Source organism: Osmerus eperlanus, chromosome 19, assembly GCF_963692335.1.
Source record: "Osmerus eperlanus chromosome 19, fOsmEpe2.1, whole genome shotgun sequence".
Classification (NCBI taxonomy): Eukaryota; Metazoa; Chordata; class Actinopteri; order Osmeriformes; family Osmeridae; genus Osmerus; species Osmerus eperlanus.
This window is the reverse complement of record NC_085036.1, coordinates 14,333,220-14,355,439: the sequence shown is the minus strand read 5'-3', so window position 1 is coordinate 14,355,439 and position 22,220 is coordinate 14,333,220. Positions and strand designations below refer to the sequence as shown.

Genomic DNA, 22,220 nt, shown 5'->3' with positions numbered 1-22,220 from the left:
AGTTAAGGAGAGAGAGAGGGAGGGAGGGAGAGAGAGGGAGGGAGAGAGAGTTAAGGAGAGAGAGTGAGAGAAAGAGAGAGGGAGGGAGAGAGAGTTAAGGAGAGAGAGAGGGAGGGAGGGAGAGAGAGGGAGGGAGAGAGAGTTAAGGAGAGAGTGAGAGAAAGAGAGAGTGAGGGAGAGAGTGCAGGCTAATGATAGAGAGCCCAAACAAATTACTGTGTTGTAAATGTACACATGCAATGCATCTCCAGCTTTGAACAAAACACCACATCAAAACGTTCTGAGTTCACCCCTGTCAAACCAGGAAACCGTGAGGATGGCCTCAAAAATGTAATTACTAACGTTTTGGTTTCTTACCAAGTGAATAAGAGAGGGAAACGTTCTCAACAGCACAGACTCAACCTCTGTAAACATGGGTCAGCTCAGCTAGCTAGCTTTACCAAACACATTCCCATCAACATACGTCCCAGTTCACAGGATTTCTGCTGTTTGAGTTCATGAATGTTTTTCAAAGACAACGTCTATCCATCGTGCAAATGAAAGCAGAGTTAACAACACTCCCTGAACGAGTAGAAATTCAGACATACCTGATTCTGGTCGCTTTTGACTCCTTTTGGAGCGAAGGACGACATGTTGGCTGTCCTGTTTTAGGTGAGTGTTTTCCTCCTCGGCCATGAGCGACAAGGCCTGTTATGAAGAGAGGGAGAGAGCGGGAGGGGAAGAGTTGGCATGAACATGTTAGCAATTTTGATTAGTTTAGGTAATCTCTGCAACAACTCTAAATGGCTGTTATGACAATTTGAAAAACAAATCTACAGTAAATTCAGAGTTCAGAGTAAATAAGAGTTTCTGAGTATTTTCTGAAATAGGGAGGTGAGAGAGAACATCTTGATGTTCTTTCAAGGCTGAGACGGAAAAAAAAGACAGATATTTCATCCACAGATTGAAACCCTTCTGGAATGGATTAGATAGTCTCTGTGTTTTGGCCTTTGTTGACACAGGATTGAATTACTTGGCTGTAGTAATTTTTGGTATTTATGAGACCTGCACTTGTAGAACTTAAATTAAGGCAAACTGCTGCGATTGTCAGAGTTCCTCTCCTCAGATACCATGAAGAGAGCTGGCAAAGCGGGAGGGAGAGGGAGGCTGAGGGAGGCTGAGGGAGGCTGGGGGAAGCTGAGGGAGGCTGAGGGAGGGAGAGGTAGGCTGGAGGAGAGTGAGGGAGGTTAAGGGAGGCTGGGGGAAGCTGATGGAGGCTGAGAGAGGCTGAGGGAGGCTGGGGGAGGCTGGAGGAGGGTGAGGGAGGCTGGGGGAGGCTGGAGGAGGCTGAGGGAGGCTGGAGGAGGGTGAGGGAGACTGAGGGAGGCTGGAGGAGGTTGAGGGAGGCTGGGGGAAGCTGATGGAGGCTGAGAGAGGCTGAGGGAGGCTGGGGGAGGCTGGAGGAGGGTGAGGGAGGCTGGGGGAGGCTGGAGGAGGCTGAGGGAGGCTGGAGGAGGCTGAGGGAGGGAGAGGGAGGGAAAGGGAGTCTGGAGGAGAGTAAGGGAGGCTGAGGGAGGCTGAGGGAGGCTGGAGGAGGCTGAGGGAGGGAGAGGGAGGCTGGAGGAGGGTGAGGGAGGCTGAGGGAGGCTGGAGGAGGCTGAGGGAGGCTGAGGGAGGCTGGAGGAGGCTAGGGAGCCTGAGGGAGGCTGGAGGACAGTGAGGGAGGGTGAGGGAGGCTGAGGGGGGCTGGGGGAGGCTGAGGGAGGCTGGACTGTCAGTCGAGGGCCTCTCAGCAGTGCTCCTGGCAGAGCTGATCCATGTTTTAACTGGAGTGGTGCTCTTGATAAATCGCCACAAACGGTACTTTTCATTCAACTGAAAATGCTTTGGCACATAAGGTATTTTATTATGGCTTGGAGTATGATTCCAGTAAGTATGATGTGAAAATCAAGCATAAGTATGAACTTGAGAAAGCCCACTCTTTACTTCCTTTGACCTGCCTGTAAAGCACCTCTTCTAAGATCCAGAAGGAAAGCTGATGGATGCAAAACTGTACCTGTAAAATGTGAACATTGGCAAGGAAGGCTGGGCTTGCCAAACATGAACAATGAACATGACCTCATATGACTCCCAGCCAAAAGATTCATTTTATGGCCCCTCTGCATTCCTGTGGAGTGATAGTCCTCTTCCACCAACTGTGATTACACAGTGCTGAAGTGATTCTGAGAAACTGATATATTTACAGAATTTAAAATGCTGTAAATATCAATTTCTCAGAATCACTTCTTTTACTAATGTAACTAATGTACATTTTACAGGATAGTCTCGGTTCACCGCGATTCCCTAACAGTAATACGTTGTCTTGCTTCACGGATGTGGCATTAACTCTCCGCTTTGCTCCGGTGTTGAAGCAGAAGCGTTTGTTCATTGGGGGATTCCGAACAAAAGAGTGGTGGTGCCTTCCTGTAGAAGAAACTCTCTCTCTCTATCAGGATTAGGGTTATCTCTCTCTCTCTCTCTCTCTCTCTCTCTCTCTCTCTCTCTCTCTCTCTCTCTCTCTCTCTCTCTCTATCAGGGTTAGGGTTATCTCTCTCTCTCTCTCTCTCTCTCTCTCTCTCTCTCTATCAGGGTTAGGGTTATCTCTCTCTCTCTCTCTCTCTCTCTCTCTCTCTCTATCAGGGTTAGGGTTATCTCTCTCTCTCTCTCTCTATCAGGGTTAGGGTTATCTCTCTCTCTCTCTCTCTATCTCTCTCTCTCTCTCTCTATCAGGGTTAGGGTTATCTCTCTCTCTCTCTCTCTCTCTCTCTCTCTCTATCAGGGTTAGGGTTATCTCTCTCTCTCTCTCTCTCTCTCTCTCTCTCTCTCTCTATCAGGGTTAGGGTTATCTCTCTCTCTCTCTCTCTCTCTCTCTCTCTCTCTCTCTATCAGGGTTAGGGTTATCTCTCTCTCTCTCTCTCTCTCTCTCTCTCTCTCTCTCTCTCTATCAGGGTTAGGGTTATCTCTCTCTCTCTCAGTCTGGGGAAACCAACAGGCCTGGCTCCTGTGGACGCTGCTGCTTTGAAACAGAGTTTGTGCTTAACTCTGCACCTGGCCGACATTAAAACCGGGCAGGACAATAAAGGGTGAAAGTAGCGCTGGGAGTTTATTTTGTTTATCAGCGGCTCCTTTGATATCCCAGCCAGCCTGAGAAGACTGAGGACGGCCAAGACTCCAGCAGACCTGACAGGCGCTCATTACAGAGACCGCTGAAACTCAGCTCCATGGAAAGCTGATTCTCGGCATGTACGTTTCCACTGAAAGTGGATGCTGCTCAGCTATGAGCAGGGATGTCAATCATCCCGACAGGAACTCTATACATCACATACTTCTGATAGGTGTGTTCTACTGTCTTCACACAAGAGGATTTTTTATGTATCAGACTTGTGACCTGTGTGCTGTGTACTCAGCTAATGTCAATCCAATATGTGGTTTACATTCATGACTGGAGGGGGAGATATCTCAACATAAAAGATACACAAAGTTAAGTGTGGGATGACAAGCACAATGATGTCATCTTAAATGATTCTTTCCAACAGGCAGCTGATCATTACATGCTGTCAATCACTGAGCGTTATCTTAACGTCACCCAGACACACACACAAACCCACACCTCAGAAAAACAATATCAGCTAAGGCAGCCAATGGCAGGGGGAGGAGGGGGGTGGAATAGAGTTGTACAAGATTATTAATGAAAAGTAATTTGAGGTCTTTGAGCAATCATACCAACAGTGTTCTTAAAAGTATAGTGTTTCACACTTACTGGATTAAGAATGAGGTTTTCAGGATTTGACAGGAACATGTTTTATGTGGGCAGATATTATCTTTCAGTGGGATGGGTAGAACACAGTCAGGTAACCTGTGTTCGTACAACACTGGTCGGTGGCAGTTGTCAAAAACTTGCACAATAAATTAGCCAACACAATGTAATATCTCTCTACAACAACTCTACACCTGATGGCCCAAGGCATAGAAATATTTACGAATTTGAAAATGAAGACTGCGAGACTGAGAGATAGAGTACCTCTCCAAAACAAATGCACGGCACTAAATTATACCACTGTCTTTCTTTTCTCACCAAGCTGAAATTAATCAACCAGTAAATAAATGATCCCATCTAAAAAGCCCTGATGAGACAGGTGCAAAGGAAGGTAACATTCTGAACCAAGAGGTTAGAGGAACTGGAGAAGCTGTCAGACAGGAACCGAGAGTAGAACACACGGATGAGAAGGAGAGAGAAGGAGAGAGAGAGAGAGAGAGAGAAGGAAGGAAAGAGAGAAAGAGAGAAAGAGAGAAGGAGAGCGGAGGAGAGAGAAGGAGAGAAGAAGGAGAGAGAGAGATAGAGAGAGGAGAGAGAAGGAGAGAGAGAAGGAAAGAGAGAAGGAGAGAGAGAGAGACAGAGAGAGACAGAGAGAAGGAAAGCGAGAAGGAGAGAGAGAGATAGATAGAGAGAGAGAAGGAGAGAGAAGGAGAGAGAGAGGGAAAGAGAGAAGGAGAGAGAGAGATAGATAAAGAGAGCGAGTGCCCCTGGGGAGAGGAGAACATCCAATATTAGAGGAGCCCAGTGTTGGGGTGGAGTGGGTTATCACCAGAACAGACACTGACCTGCCAATTCCTAACCTAATGCGCCGGGGCTCTGAAAGCCTGAAGAGACGTGTTGTCTAGACTGTGCAACATGACTCTGCCAGGAGACCACGAGCATTTCTATGCAGGTGGCGTTTCCAGGTGCGTTTTAAATTGCACCTTTTCTTCCGACGGCGGACATGGCCGTCTCATTCATCGCGCTGAAACAGAGGAGACCCAAGAACAACTCTTTCACCCTGTCTGCGAGGGTTCACTCTGCAGCCGGGGCTGGGCCGGGAGCTGGGCCGGGGCTGGGCCGGGGATGGGCCGGGGCTGGGCCGGGGCTGGGCCGGAGCTGAGCCGGGGATGGGCCGGGGCTGGGCCGGGGCTGGGCCGGGGATGGGCCGGGGCTGGGCCGGGGATGGGCCGGGAGCTGGGCTGACGCCGTGACCTCCACGGATCCCTGTTCACCAAGCCGGTGTGGCCAGGAACGGGGTTGAGCCCCGTCAGGCTCAGTTGGAGAGCTGAGGGCTGGGCAGGGAGTCGGCCAACCCCGAACGTAGCCAGGGGGACAGGGGGTGATGGAGAGAGACCAGTGTGACTTATTCCAGACCGCCACAAACAGACCACCCAGAGTTTATTCTCCCTTAACCAAGGCCAACAGGGCTGTGTGTGTGTACGTACGTGTGCGAATATGAGAAATAGTCTTCTCTCTCTGTCTAAACTGTGAATGTGATGTTGTCGGGGGTCAGACTGAAAGATGTGACATGCACAATTTACTTCCTGGAAATGTAAAACTGGGAAAGAAAGACAAGAAAATAAGAAAAAAAAGTGTCCGACTGATCACGGCTAAATCATTGAATTCAGTCCTGCAGTGACATGTAGAGGATTTTTGGCACATGCAGCGTGGTAGTTCTATTCCTATGGGAATGTGCCTGGGAAAGAGAAGCCAGAGGGAGGAACACGATAGCCTGCAGCTACTGGTTTATTGATTTGTTTTGTGGGTCACGCTGGTCCAAAAGATCTTAAATGAGTTATCAAATGTATCTTGGATGGCAGGCCCCAATTATAACACATATAAACTTAAGACTGAGATATTTTGGCTCATTCTACCCATATCTACACCGTGCTGTTTAGCGATCCACTACCTCAAGAAGATTTCAGCCCGGGCTTCGCACACACAGGGAACGTCCTGACAGAGAACGTCCTGACAGGGAACGTCCTGACAGAGGACACGGTGCCCTCTACACAAACACATCTTCAATCAACTATCACACAGAAAAGTTATATTTTCGCGTGGGGTCAATTACGTTTTATCCAATCACAGGAGGCTGTCCTCCCTCCCAGGTGGTCAGAGACCCCGGCTGGTCTGGTTTAGGCCGTGTATCAGGTGTTGACCCAGGTGACAGCAACACACCCACTGTAGTCAGGGCTCACCACACTTCAATAGACTCAAACTGGAAAAGGTTTGATGTGAAACGCACATGTTGGCCTCTGGAAACACACCTTTAGCTGCTCTACAGAGATCCTGAGGTTCAGGAAAACTGCTTCTCTTCTAGTGACAAGCCATGTAAACAATAAAGGCTTGCTTGCGGTGGTGACCTCCTCTTAGCAAGGTAGCGTCTAATCTACTACAAAATATCTTGCTTCAGTCTGCAAGTCAGTTCTAATTAGGCAAGATTTAGTGAACTGAACTGAGCACTGAGGTGGAGATGAAGAGTAATGACTGTGAGAGTGGTGGATGTGTTTCACAGTAGCTTCCTCTCCTTTCCTGTTTATTTTCACTTGTCACAGAAACCTACTTGTGCTTGCATGAGCACTGTTTTTATTTCATGAAAGATGTAGCTGGTCATTACATTGTAAACAGCCCATAAGAAATTGCATCCTGCAATGGATGTGTGGAACGTTTTTATGCCCTTCCCCATGAATCACTTAAAGAATAAACACCAGTTACTGTTTATACAGGCCCAAATGTTTTGTATATATACAAAATGTGGAGAAGTAAATGGCTGTGACTGTTCAATGGGAATCAAATGTGTCCCATCCTTGCTCAGTGTTTTGTAGGAAACAGCCAGCACACTGTGGAGCTGGTCCAGTTGTCAGAGAAAGTTGAAGTGTGGACAGCTCACTTCAACGACCAAGCCCACTCATGTAAACTGTCAATCAAAAAATGTCCTTGCTGAAACTCTGACAGTTATAAATGAATCGCGGTTGGGTGTTGAACTTCTAATCAAATCTTTGATTTGTCTGGTTAATAGTTTCCATCCAAATAAGCCATGCAGACAAGTATTAGATGAACTTCGAACCAGCCAAGACTTGTTATATATACACAACATGTATATAATATTGTACTGTTTATATGCTGTGTGTATATACAGTTAGGTCCATAAATATTTGGACATTGACACAATTTTCATCATTTTGGCTATGTATACCACCACAATGGATTTGAAATGAAACAATCAAGATGTGCTTTAAGTGCAGACTTTCAGCTTTAATTTCAGGGTATTTACATCCAAATCAGGTGAACGGTGTAGGAATTACAACACATTTTATATGTGGCCCCCCCCTTTTTAAGGGACCAAAAATAATTGGACAAACTAACATAAATCATAAATCTAATTGTCACTTTTAATACTTGGTTGCAAATCCTTTGCAGTCAATGACAGCCTGAAGTCTGGAACCCATAGACATCACCAGACGCTGGGTTTCGTCCCTGGTGATGCTCTGCCAGGCCTCTACTGCAACTGTCTTCAGTTCCTGCTTGTTCTTGGGGCATTTTCCCTTCAGTTTTGTCTTTAGCAAGTGAAATGCATGCTCAATTGGATTTAGGTCAGATGATTGACTTGGCCATTGCAGAACATTCCACTTCTTTGCCTTAAAAAACTCTTTGGTTGCTTTCGCAGTATGCTTCGGGTCATTGTCCATCTGCACTGTGAAGCGCCGTCCTATGAGTTCTGAAGCATTTGGCTGAATCTGAGCAGATAATATTGCCAGAAACACTTCAGAATTCATCCTACTGCTTTTGTCAGCAGTCACATCATCGATAAATACAAGGGAACCAGTTCCATTGGCAGCCATACATGCCCACGCCATAACACTACCTCCACCATGCTTCACTGATGAGGTGGTATGCTTTGGATCATGAGCAGTTCCTTCCCTTCTCCATACTCTTCTCTTCCCATCATTCTGGTACAAGTTGATCTTGGTCTCATCTGTCCATAGGATGTTGTTCCAGAACTGTACAGGCTCTTTTAGATGTTTTTTGGCAAACTCTAATCTGGTCTTCCTGTTTTTGAGACTCACCAATGGTTTACATCTTGTGGTGAACCCTCTGTATTTACTCTGGTGAAGTCTTCTCTTAATTTTTGACTTTGACACAGATACGACTACCTCCTGGAGAGTGTTCTTGATCTGGCCAACTGTTGTGAAGGGGTTTTTCTTCACCAGGGAAAGAATTCTTCTGTCATCCACCACAGTTGTTTTCCGTGGTCTTCCGGGTCTTTTGGTGTTGCTGAGCTCACCAGTGCGTTCTTTCTTTTTAAGAATGTACCAAACAGTTGATTTGGCCACACCTAATGTTTTTGCTATCTCTCTGATAGGTTTGTTTTGATTTTTCAGCCTAACGATGGCTTGCTTCACTGATGGTGACAGCTCTTTGGACTTCATATTGAGAGTTGACAGCAACAGATTCCAAACACAAATACCATACTTGAAATGAACTCTAGACCTTTTATCTGCTCCTTGTCAATGAAATAACGAACTCCCATGAGGGAATAACATACACCTGGCCATGGAACAGCTGAGCAGCCAATTGTCCAATTACTTTTGGTCCCTTAAAAAGGGGGGGGCCACATATAAAATGTGTTGTAATTCCTACACCGTTCACCTGATTTGGATGTAAATACCCTGAAATTAAAGCTGAAAGTCTGCACTTAAAGCACATCTTGATTGTTTCATTTCAAATCCATTGTGGTGGTATACAGAGCCAAAATGATGAAAATTGTGTCAATGTCCAAATATTTATGAACCTAACTGTATATGACATATGTGTATAAGACAGGCATGAACCTTGGCCACCAGCTTCACAACATGTTTCCATGTTTCCAGGGGCACTCACTCTCTCTATGTATTCCATGTTTTTATCCAAATATATTTGGATAAAAGCGTCTGCTAAATGAATACATGTAAATGTAATGTTATGAACATTAGTCTGTAATCCAGTCCAGGCAATCTCCAGTGTCCATGTTTTACCACTGACATTGACACAAGTACGGTGTCACGGACGATGTGTGTAAACTCAGCAGATCTGCAGCCAAACGTGCCTTATGACAGGCCCTGACCTGGGATCTTAGAAGCATGACAAGCACCACGTCGGCAGGGATGGTACAAGTGAGGCTGACCAGGTCAACTCTAGCCAGGGACTGTTCCCTAAGAGAGGCTGACCAGGTCAACTCCAGCCAGGGACTGTTCCCTAAGAGAGGCTGACCAGGTCAACTCTAGCCAGGGACTGTTCCCTAAGAGAGGCTGACCAGGTCAACTCCAGCCAGGGACTGTTCCCTAAGAGAGGCTGACCAGGTCAACTCCAGCCAGGGACTGCTCCCTAAGAGAGAGGCTGACCAGGTCAACTCCAGCCAGGGACTGCTCCCTAAGAGAGAGGCTGACCAGGTCAACTCCAGCCAGGGACTGTTCCCTTCACAGCCATCGGAAAGAGTTGGAGCGATATTTAAAGTACAGTTTATTAATAAGACGCCATCCCTCATCATCCAGTCTATTATCAGAGCCTTGCATCACTTTGGGGTCATGATGATCTTGAGTCGAGTCAAGTTTTACCCCAAAATATTTACACAAAAACAACAATTCAAAGGTTTGGATGGGAACTACCTTTTCTCCTCCTCCAGGACAAAAACTGACTCCAGTCAGTTTTTTAATCGTATGCAGATTTCTGTTCAGCCTCCCAGCCAAGCTGAGTAAATTGAAACTCTCCACAGAGCTGAGATTACCGTGAAGACAGCTAAGTCACTGATACTGGAGATGCACACAGTGATTCAATTTCCTTTATTTGATATAATCGTTTGAGCATTTTTTTGGCTAATCTTTATTTGTCTATATAAAGAAACTGACAACCACACCAGCCAGGATCAAGATAGCGTCACTTGTCACTCCAATGGCTACGCCAAAAAATTAATCTACCAATAGATTGTTTGTACCAATTAAATATGCCTTGTGTGTATACCATGTATGTACAGTATGTTTTCATTGCGTACATTCCCTCTGTTCACACGAAACCATGTATCTGTAACGAACAGTTGGATAGATATGCTGCCCCAACCATGAGTAGCACACTCCCTACCAAGCTGCAACCAAATCCCTCACGAGACCAGCCTCCACACGACCCCTTCCCACAGACCCAGAGGAGACCCAGAGGTCGTCCTGACCGCCGCCATGACAGTCCTCCCACACGCCCAGCTCACGGCGTCTGAGGAGGGCCAGGACCCAGACGTGAGCGTGTCCTCACCTCGTCAGGCTTCCCTCCAGGAGGGTCCGGTGGAGGGAGAGCGGCCCGCCGGTCCACAGGCCTCCACATGCGAGCCAGCTGTCGCCTCTCAGTCACACAGCGGAGACCTGACACAGCGAACCACCCGGCCTTCATTACTCCCAGAAACACACCCAGTACACTGGGCTCGTCAGGCTGTGGCTGCTGCCTGTTCACCCGCCGGAACACATCTGAAGGAGATGCACGCTGAGGACACTGACAGAAACTGACCGTCCAGTCACCCAGAAACTGACCGTCCAGTCACCCAGAAACATAACTGATCAGAGAGACTTCATCTAAGGACAAGGGAGGGCCGGCTCCCTGAGCACCAGTAATCAACGATGTTTCACATCTGTGCTGAGAAACTGCTGCACGTGACACTTTCAAGAACTGCCATTCTCCACAAAGCACACCAACGCTTGATGAGTGTTTTCCTACGGACAAACTGAAATGAGATCATTTGTCATTACCCATGTCATTAATAGTCTGGAACATTAACACTGCATCAGTGTCTGTGTGAGTATATACGGTGAAGCTCATTACTCCTTCAACACATCCGCTAGATCTGAACGGTAAACTGTTCAGTATTACAACTCAGAGGCCACACAGAGTCAGTTTAAATCACAGACATGAAAACATGTGACAGCGCCGATGTGTTGTTTCTGACCTCATAGCCCCGCCCGGCAGCCCCGCCCGGCAGCCCTGCCCGGCAACCCCGCCCGGCAGCCCCGCCCGGAAGCCCCGCCCGGCAGCCCCGCCCGGCAGCCCCGCCCGCCAGCCCCGCCCGGCAGCCCCGCCCGGCAGCCCCGCACGGCAGCTCAATAACGTCTGAGGAGAGATAATCCCAGCAGGAGGACAGGTCTCCCGACCGTGGCAGACAGATCTCTTGACCGTGGCAGACAGATCTCCTGACCGTGGAAGCGCCAGGGGAAACGCTAGAGATGAGGTGTCACGTCTCGTCATTTCAGATTAACACAGGACACATGAAGAAGAGGAGTTTCCTCTCCTCACGGTAGCAAAGCCGCAGCTTTTTGAACAACTCTTCTGTGTGTGTTTGTGGATTTACCCCTTTTTTATTATTTTTTTTACACATACAGGACTCGTTACACACTTAGTAAACAAGGTTGGTGTTGTGCTGTGAAAAGTTAAGAGTTGTTTTTTCGTCATCGAAAATGAATAAGATGTGATTGAAACCATGTGGTGTTTGAGCAGAACTTGGCTAAGCCACGCCAGCTGTGAGGGGAACTAGCTTTACATGACAAATTCTCTCAATAAAGAAACTCACAATGAGAGGATGGTGGACGAGTCAAAACTACAGTTGTTGAACCCGGTGCTAACTGTACTGGATAACATCTCTGATCACCATGATAAGGTTGTTAACATCTCTGATCACCATGATAAGGTTTTTGACAGATTATTTCAAGGTCCTCAAAGCTATTGAATGCCAAAATGTAAAATATTTGAAACACATAACCTAACTATTTCCCCTCTGCAGATGAGAACTGAGGAGATGATAAGGCTGTGTGGGGGTGGGTGTGTGTGGGGGGGGGGGTGTGTGTGTGTGTGGGGGTGTGTGTGTGTGTGGGGGTGTGTGTGTTTGTGTGTATGCATGTGTGCCTGTGTTTGTCTGTGTGTTTGGAGGGGGGGGGGGAGTCCACTAGAGGTTAGGAAGTGTCCCCCTAGAGATGCCATCTGACAACAGTGTCACAGAATACATTCACATCCCAGATTGTTCAAAAGCAGTCCGATGGAGTGGGAAAATTTAGGACAACCGAGGGAATCAGCGTTTCTACGGAGACAACTTGGGTCATGTCAACACAGAGCACACTGCATGAAGACTTCAAACAAACACTGGGTACTTTCAACAATAGTTATGAGAAGAAAAGTTCTAAAGTGCTGGGTTTTCCTTAGTTTGAACACAACAAACACTATCAAGCTTCTTTATACAACAGCCAAGACATGCCTGGTGAATGACTCACTGGTCTCTTTCTCTAAACTATGAAAATGTATGGCAAAAATGTTATTCTAACTGCTCCCAAGCTAAAACTGTTCCCACAAAAGGCTACAAAACAGATTTTCCTTATTAACAAAGCAATTGGGTGAACCTAAAATAACTTTAGTACTCGCAATCAACCTTCCTTTTTCTGAAGATGGTTTGATAACAGTGTTCAGACTTGGGCCACAGGACACAGGCACACATAGGAAAGGTTCAGACAGTCTCTGAGTGACTTGGATAAGGGATAAATCTAATCAAATAGACACTCAATGCTCTAGTAATGTAGCCAGACGTTCCATGTCTTACACAAAAAAATCAAACAAAAATTACTGCTTAAGGCTAGGAATAACAAACTACGATTATGTGTCATCCACTTTAAGAGCCTATTAATATATCAGGGGAACGCTGCATTGAAACATGTTCAGATGTTTCCCATAGATTTTACCTCTGGGCTCCAAATATTTTCAGCTGAATTTCCTGCTCGTCAAATTGAAAAACTCTCCAGTGAAACGATAACACTAGTCTGATTCCCTAAGATGTCATATTTGGGTGTGCTTTGCCTTCGGCAAGGGCACAACCTTTGTTCTCTCACATATATTATTATTCTTTTTATTCTTTTTGCCCCCCTAAAACTCAGTCAATATTTGGCCTACATAGACAACCTAGGTGTCAAAAGTTTCGTCTTGGTAGCGATTGAGTTGCTTCTATTGGGATTTACGTTCCGTTGCATGGTTTAAGTGGAAATTAAGTTTTTGTGGCGAAAAGTGAAGCTAACGGTGGCTAACTTGCTAGCCACAGTCAATGACGCTACTTACGTCACTAACGTCACGAAAACTCGCGTGACTACCTCTAGCAGAACATTAGTTTAGCAGCTCGTTAACTTCTGGGAGATAGCTAAGCTAACTGCTTTACTGCAAGGCAGCTGCAGAAACGCCACAAGCAAAGAGGCCAGGGTGATAAGTATTTACTAATTTTACATTGTGATATGACACACAATTGTGACGTGTAATGTACAATATAAGCTGATTTTATTAAGGAAGTACATCTACTTTCGGAAACAGTAGTCTACTATGTCACTGAAGTATTAGCATCATGACATTAGCCTCTGTTGCCCGGGCAACACATACTACAGTGGTCTATGATGCATCTGTTTTCAATCGTTAAAATAAACATTCCTCACAAATACATTTTCGTTGTAGGATTTATTATGACATTACATTACAAGTAAACGATTTGTGGGTGAAATTATAATTACCTGTGGTTTCAAACCAGTGTTGCTCACTGCAACGCTGTAGCCTACCCGAGACACTACAAAAACATCTACACAGCTGTAGGAAGTCAAACGGCGACAGAACATGTTCGGCACTCCCCTTACTTAAACCAAAAGTCTATCTAACTACTAACCTTAACTTCATTGCCACAGCCTAAACTTTGTCAATCTGTTCATGAAAATAATTAATTTCAGCCTAAACCGTACAAAGGAACGTTAAATCCAATTCAACCAAAGCAATCGCTACCAAGACGAACGAACACAGGAGTAGTCTAGTACTGTACCGTAGTACCGGGGCAGCTTCTCCACACAGGGCTATATCGCACTTGGCGCTACCACTGAGCTTTTTATGAAAGCGATTTTCCACTAAATAAATGTCAAGCTTATTTACGTTTTGGGGGGCATATTTTCAGTTAGCAGATGGTACTGTTTGAATCGCGATTCCATCTTCTACTGCCGGTAACATCGTAGAATAATCTTCAAAGGGGGTTCTTTATTCATGAATGAATGCAATACGAGTAGACTAAATTCCTTAAAATATCACGAGAAGGGAAAAACTTAAAAGGACGTTTAAATCATAGAGATTAGGTCAATTTTTACACCGGTCTGCCAAATGTATTCGTTTTGATTCAACGATGAGGCTGCCTCTTGCAGGGGAAATGAGAAGACATCTATTTCATTCTGCACTTCACTCGTATTTTCAGTTGTAAATGAGCAGCAAAAAAAAAGCTTTTAAATCTATGTAATCTTTATAAATAATAAGTATGCATTTTTATATAAAATATACAGAAATATCAGTTGTAAAAATGTCATTCAAAAACGGACCCCTGTGCAACCGACGCAAGCAAGCACACCCTACAATTTCCCCAGAAATTGTACCCTCTCTAGTTTCTTAAGTAATACCAGATTATTTGGTTATCTTTCTAAATATGAAATCTGCAAGTCCATAAATGTGTTGAATGATCACAGCACTTAGGGTTATATTTCTTTTGAAATGAAAGATCAGTTGAAATAATACGGAATCTATGTTTCTGCTATATAATATTTTCCTCAGATGACGTGCTAGTCATCCGCAACATCTGCGCATAATCAAGTATTCAATAACACTGGAAGTTAATTGGGTCGACATCAATTAGGAACTCAAGAAATAAAACAGTTCATAACTCTTGACAAGTTAGATTATCTGCCATCTCGTAAATCCGAGCCACACACTTGAGTGATGTCACATTTGACAATGTGTGGTCCGCGAGAACACTACTTCTTCATGACTGGCAATCTCAACACACACGACCAAGAAACTCTGTTATTTGTTTCAGTATGAGTGCAAACCGCAGTTCCAATGCACTCTGTACCAATAACTGCATACAACGGTTGGTTATGTTGAGTATATTTGTAAAAGGAATTAAATAAAATGAAAGAAATTTGAGGTACGCTGGCTCCTATGGCCTCCGCTGGGTGACGGTTACAGTGCTCCTGGGCAGGCGTCTCTCTTCGCTGAAACAGCCCAGTACATCATCGTTTCTCAGCTCCCCCTGTCTCCAGTAGAATGATGATCTGCACATCTGTGTATGTTACAAACGAGAGAAGGAACCCCCGGTCCCTTTAATTGAGTTTTATAGCTCTCTGGAATTGGTCTAAATTACAACGAAAGACAAACGGGGATGCGTTTTCCGCGTAAGGCTTTCCGACATGACAAATGAGTTTTGTTTTTTTTCATAAACCAAACTGCGCCAAAACTGACATCAAACACTTTGCATATCAACAAAAGGCCTGGGACGTCTCCGACACGCCTTATCTCATCTAGCCTCAGTAATGCCCCACAGCTGCTTTCAGTAAGGCAGTCACGAAGGCCTTTGGACGTCGCTCTGCTCCAAATGAACATCCTGGCTCATCACAAATGGCATTGTCTTTTGAATCTGCTAATCCCCCGGGTTCTAAGCAAGGCATTCACAAAATTGGAGCCATTTACTTTATTCTTAGGAACTTAACACCAAAGATGAATTCAAGTTTAATACATAGGCTATTAATTTAATATCATTATTCCATGCACAGGATATTAAGGAATATGGTTTTGAAGCAATTGTGTGGCCCCTTGTTGAAGACTTGAAAGTCTTTGAAAGTTAAGGAATTCAAGTTCCTTTCTCCAGAGAGCCCTTGTTTGGCACAATTGCAGGTTACGGGAGATAACATAGGGATGCACACACTACTTGGATTCATGGAATCATTCAGTTTAGTAAACCAGAAAACATCACAGTCAGTTTTCAGTGAAGATGACACTAAAATGATATTACGAAACAAAGCAAACAAGAACAGCACTATGCAGACTTAGCATCACTGCTTCTTTTGGCGTTAAACGGACATGTCTGCTCATTGACTTACAATATTTTCATATTTGTAACAATTACGCGCCAGATATAATGCATGATATCCTTGAGGGCATTGGACAATATGAGATAAAGTTACTTCTTGAATATCTCTCTGGCATTATATCGAGACAAGAGATTTGTAACATAATTTATTCTTTAAATTATGGCTACTTGGAAAGAAAAAAATCGGCCAACTAGATTAAATCTAGAGCAGGTAGGGAATAGTATTGGACTGAATGCCATTCAGACATTATGTTTAATTTGTAATATTCCTCTGATATTTGGAGACATTGTTGATGAGGGAAACCAACACTGGCATTTACTACTTTTGTTATTGCAGATAATTAACATAGTGTTTTCTCCTGTAGTAACAGAAGGTATGACTTACTATCTAAAACATCTTACTGTGGATCATCATAGTCTCTTTAAAGAGTTAAATCCACAGAATAATTTAATTTCAAAACATCATTACATGTTACATTAAAATATAGAAAAAAGTAATTGTCAAAAGATTAGCACATTGCAGGTGTGTATTTAACTCTACAAGAGTGTATATATTAACACTAGTGGGGAAGATAACACACACAAATGTACTCTGTGAGTGATGTACATATTTGACACATTCAAAGGTGTTATTTTAACTCCAAAATGGAGGGAGTCATATATACATTTTAGGAGTGTTAAATTAGACTCAAATGTTGCTGTGTAGGGTCATGATCCACTGTTATCTTTGGGACATTGACGGAAGAAAATACAGTCTAATTCAGAGGAAAATAAGAGCTGTTTTGAGAAGAGATCAGTTTTGTTAGTTTACTTTAGGGACGACATGTCCTAACGCTGATGTGGAGACAAGCTGCTCATAATAAAGAGTGTTATGCTCTTTAGATAAAAAGGTTTCGTTTTTGGCATGACATTCTTTCAAAACGAATGAATTTACAAGGCCGTCAGACTAAGACGGAACTGAGATCCTGGCCATGGCAGACCTTACCATGTCACTGTTCCCCACCGGTCTCACCTCACACGGACCTGCTTGAAGCTATGAGATCTTGGAAAAACTGTGAGAAACTTCCCTCCCATCGACATTCGAAAGAGGCAGTCTAACTGCATATGATCAGTTGGTTATTTCAAAGAAAAGACCTGGAATGTTTTCAACATTTTAGCTCACTTTGTTGCCCTATCTCCTTTAGTTTAAGCATTTAATACCAGATTTTTACAAGGTTCAATAAAGTATCCCTTCGCTCAGACGAAAAAAAAAGAAGAGATCTGGTCGTTTGAAGGCTCAGGCTTTTAACGTTTGGTACAGTCTGTACGTGTGAGGCTCACAGACTTATGGCCACATACAAATGATGGATAACAGATAATAAAAATTAATGGGGGTGATTATCATCAAAACAGTAATCCATTTTAAACTACAATCAAATGTAAAAGTTGACAATGAGATAGCACATTTGAACCCCAATGAAAGGGATTTTGAATTGATTTGTGTTGGAACAGTTATGCACACGAGTAGTGTGAGTCAGTGAAGATTAGAAGCAGTGAGGAAAGAAAGTCTTCTTCAACACCGTGCAGTTCAGTCTATGGACATCTAAGTCTTAAACGTTGAACATCCTGTAGTGTCTGACTCTAGGAAAAGGTCTCTATCCCTAGACCTGAAACAGTAGTTCCGAACACACCAAATGCAAGTGATCTCAGTTGGTTCAAATTAAACTAAGTAAATCCCAACGTAAGTCTAAACAACACACTTGGTGCTAGGTAGCTACAAATGACATCTTGCTTTGAGTGGCTCAACGCCAAATTCTCTCAGCCTGTTCTGTTCTCCACGCGGGCTTTTCTATTTGAACATTCAAACCTGGGCTGTTGCGCACCTGTCAGCAATTTGGCAAATATGTTTTTCCACCTGCTACCTCGTTTTTCCCTCCTTTGTTCCTCTGAGTGTTCCCCTGCCCCCCCCCCCTCCCCCCCTCTCCCGCCCCCCGGCTCCGTAGCTGTGTGTTGTGGCTTTAAAACAATTCCAATTTGGGACAACCAGAAAACCACATGAAACATGTTTCGTCAATGTGGCCTCCACATCTGTTCTGCAGCAAGGTTGACAACTTGCTTTCACCACTCCACTATTTTTCATGGTCTCTTCTCCCTCCCAACGATAACCACGACAACAAGGAGACTCAAGTGAAGGAGTCCGATACAGGCTAGGATAGATGTGATGAATGTACAGAGATTAATTTATTTCATTACAATTGTATATACGATTTTCATGTTCAGTTCAAGTTTCCGTAATTGAAATTTCCCAAAGATTTGTGGGCGCATTACTCTTTAACTACATGTTAACGTCATTGCAGGTCGTTAATAAAACAGACTTTAAGAGGTTTTGTGATGAAAAGGTTACAGGTTATGATAAGGACCATGTTGCTACTCTTGATGGTCAGTATCAAAATACTTCTGGTCATATTATAAAGATGTATGTTATGATTCTCTACTCATCCCTCTGTGCTGTGTTACACAGGCCTATACTACAGTAGTATCGGCCTGCTGTCGGATGGTTGAAGCACAGCCTTCATGTTTCCATCATCCTTGCCCCACACCAGTTCTCATGGTCTGAAAATATATTGTGAATAATCTAGGACTAATTGGGATGGTAAATATACACAATCTATCCAGAATATCAAGTGGAATATTACTCAACAGAGTATAAAAGGGTCAGAAAGAAATATTGTGTGAGAAACTTTTCATTTTGACACATAATTCTTTTTGCATATGCTTTTATCCAAAGCGACTTACAAACAATGCATGGAGATCTAAAAGGAAACTATGTACAGTATTTCTGTATCTTCATGGGCACCCTTTGTACAGTATTTCTGTATTAAGAAGGGAACTCTTTGTCTTCTCTGTGCTGTAAACAGACCACGAGCCACAAAACGGATTGTCTGGTTTGCTTCACACAAGAAAGTAAGAACATCTGTCTAGCCACTTGACTGTAACCCCAAGTTCATCTAAACAAAAGCAGGTGCACACAAGGGCAAACATCATCCACAATTAAGGACGTACATTCTTTCCAAACTCTCACAAGGAAACTAAAAGTAAGGAAAACAACAGCATTGACACCTGTCCTCTTGTTACAAACATGGCCCAAGGCCGACTTTTCCTTTGATAGGACTCCAGATAGTTCAATTAAAAACCTAGAGCTAAAATAAACATCATTACCAATCACATGTTCACAGTTCATCATCAGTGAATGATCTAATCTTGGATTGGGGGTGGAGCCAGGACTAGATGGGGAGAGCGTTGGACATAACTGGAAATCTTTTCTGGGCCTCCTAGAAGATCACAGCTCACAAAAAAGCTAGTTAGCCATTAATCAACTTCACATGTCAGTGATCACAAAACTATACTTCGACATCAACAAATGTATCCTATGGTGTCTCAACTGACTCCTAAGACCCTTGCTGATAGGGCACACAGGCTAACATTTCCAACCACATCCACGTAGTGCATTCTCCCACAATCCATTTTAACAATAAGTAATTGAATGGATGTAATTTACTTGCGTGCACAATGTTGCTATTAAAAGGGAACATCCTGTAAGAGATCTCATACTACACCGGGTGCTTGGTCTGGTTTAATGGCAGCGTTGAGAGTTGGCTCCGGATCTCTGTGTGGAGCAAACTGTGCTAGTCAAAGATTTCACACTGAGCTCTGGAGGAAAGCCACAATGCCTCAGGAAGGCAACCGAAGGAAGCACGGGGTGGTTTACCTGTTTTGGTTCATTCAAAATCTCATTTAGGCTTTTTGAAGCATTTTATTCTCCACATGAACCCCTGAAAGCAAACCATTCCTACAACAAAAATTACTTGACTAAATAGTAACTGCCATGGCCCTAGAATTCAGAGGATTACACAGCTGCAAGTGCTGTGTAATTCCATGCTCTTTTCAACGGCATAGTACTCTATGCCGTTGAAAAGAGCATGGAACTTGATAGATTTCACCCAGAATTCTGGTTTGCATTGTCTACAGTAGACAATGCAAACCAGAATTCTGGGTGAAATCTATCAAGTGCTTGAAAGGACTCCAATGCTGTGTCATGTCACAGCATTGGTAGTAGTATGAGATCTCTTACAGGATGTTCCCTTTTAATAGCAACATTGTGCACGCAAGTAAATTGCCAAGGTCCCATCTTTCTGAGCACCTCTGTTCTTAACATGGTTGGCCAGCTCATGAGATTAGACTGTTCAAAAGAGTACATTTGGCAAAGAATTGCCCGAGCCTTTTAAGGATGTGTCAGCATTGTCCCCTGCAGGCCGTCAGACCACAAGCTGACAAGAAACCGGCAACATAACGATTCCAGTCTCCCTCGTGCCAACGCGGTTAAGTGTCGGCAGTTATACTTGGCGGGGATGGGTGGAATTTTACAGCCCACATGCAGAACCCTCTGTAGAGCCCGCATCTGCCCGCCTCAACACGCATCACCAAGTCTGTCTAACAACCCCACTCACACATCCTTGCTGCCATTCATTCAGTCACCAAAAGAAGTTGCGGAACATTGAACTCCCACTACATTATTGTGCAAAAGTCATAGGAACAAGAGACTAGGCTCTGTTATGAATACAGTATGAAATGTGGTGACATAAAACATCACTACACGTGTTCGATCTTGCGTTTAAAAGGAAAGGTCATGTGGTTAAATGGTATCAAGATCACAAAATATTTCCAACACATTGTCAAACAAAGATACTTCATGTTCAAGTTGGGATTTAAAGCAAAACACACTTTAGACCTTGTAAGATTCTAAGTACAGGAGCTTGATGGCATGCATAACGTATCTGGCCAAGGTCCTCTATTACCATTTTAGCCGGTCCTGCTTTAAGTTATTACATCACATCGGGTAAAACAATTACCCCAAACAATAGCCGCACGGTGGAACTCCAATTTAAGCCACACCTACACACACACACAGACACTCTCTCACTCTCTCTCACACACGCACGCACGAATGTGTAATTTCACTGGACGACATTCATTAGGTACCTGAAGGTCAATTGGGTAGCTGACTTCCAGCAGTTGGAAGCCAGGCGCGTGCTTCTCATTCATATCGCTGGTGCCGGCCGTCTGAGACTCGTCTCTGTTTTTCTGGAGAATCTCTCGTTGTACCTCGGATCTCAGGTCCAAATAACAGAACAGTGTGATGAAATGCAAGGAAAGGGATAAAACGAAAAATCCCAAAAATATCTTACAATTGTTGCACTGTCTCCTGCAAATGCAGGTAGACTCTTTCAAATCACTCTCCTCTAAGTTTGCCAACTTTACAGACAAAGATTTCGGTGCCATGTCGAGAAACTGTTCCAGTCTATGCTATCTAAGCATACTCGGCTTCTGGCTGCTCTATGATCCTAACTTGAACTGTCTGCACAGAGTGTACTACAACGCCAGTTATCTTCGGCCACATCTAATAAGGGGGATGGGATTCACTTATGTTACCGTAACATTCAAAGATCCGCCCAGTTGTCTATGATTGGACTGCGCTGATTTCGCTCACTCCATTGAAAAAGGAGCGCTTCGTTGTTCGCTTCGTTCTCGGCAGTGTGGCACTGAAGCAGGACGTGTTCCTTTGTCTTTGTGGTGGCAAGAATAACGCTGTCATACCTGTCCATCATTTTACCTGCGATCGTTATTACGGCTGGGCATTATTATTACACGTCTGTCGTTTATTCAAGACCTGTTATCTCATGATGTGAAAGGAAAACCAGATATAATTCATATAGTTTCTGTCGGCCAGTTTTGTTTTTAAACTTCACTATTTACGGGTGACTTCATGGCCTGCTGTTACGTGATAATCACACACTTTACATGTATGTGCTACTTCTACAAGTACTGAATAAGCTAAGCATGCAATGCAAACAAGACTGTAGGCTATGCAGGTTTTAGTCACTGCATATCTCTCTCTTTCTTCTCCCTCTCTCTTTTTTTGGCTACATATCTGCTTGTTCAGTGATCTTATCTCTGCTCCAGTCCAACATCAACAGCTGAAGCAACATGAGTGGCTCTGGTGAGCAGGGGGAACTAACATCTTTAAAGTGTTATAATAAAAGGCATTATAGCGTAATACTAACATATGTAGGGTCATATATTTTCATCCCCTAAGTCTGTCACTAAAAAGGCAAGCCCTGTGGAATTCATATGTCAACTGAATAATAAACACACACGCTCCAGTTCTGTATCTGCCAACGCATATTGCCATTCTTTCACCATGACTGATGGCCCTCAAGTGAATCCCATCCTGTCAACACAGGTAAAAGTTATGGGACTTCATTTCTCAGTTGGAAATGGAGATATGGTATAACTTCCTGAGTATTTCTACTTCCCTGCTTTGTGGTGGGAGCTTGTCAATCAGGGGGTCTGTGCTCCAACTTAGCAGGTGTTCACATACAGCAAGGATAGGGCATAAAAAGAGAAATGTATTACTAAAGAAAGAAGTACGAA

The 22,220-nt window shown here is 44.0% G+C and overlaps 1 protein-coding gene across 4 annotated transcripts in view; it reads right to left on the bottom strand.

Annotated features, from left to right (window-relative positions):
- eda (ectodysplasin A) overlaps nt 1-21,190 on the bottom strand; it is a 33,000-nt gene extending 11,810 nt beyond the window's left edge. For all 4 annotated transcript variants that reach the window (XM_062486330.1, XM_062486331.1, XM_062486332.1 and 1 more), the window contains exons 1-2: nt 20,769-21,190; nt 588-687 (exon numbers count right to left, since the gene is read on the bottom strand). In XM_062486330.1, coding sequence (XP_062342314.1) covers nt 588-687; nt 20,769-21,068 — 400 coding nt within the window. In that variant the 5' untranslated portion in view covers nt 21,069-21,190. The remainder of the gene's footprint in view (nt 1-587; nt 688-20,768) is intronic.
- Between the last annotated feature and the right edge of the window lie 1,030 nt (nt 21,191-22,220).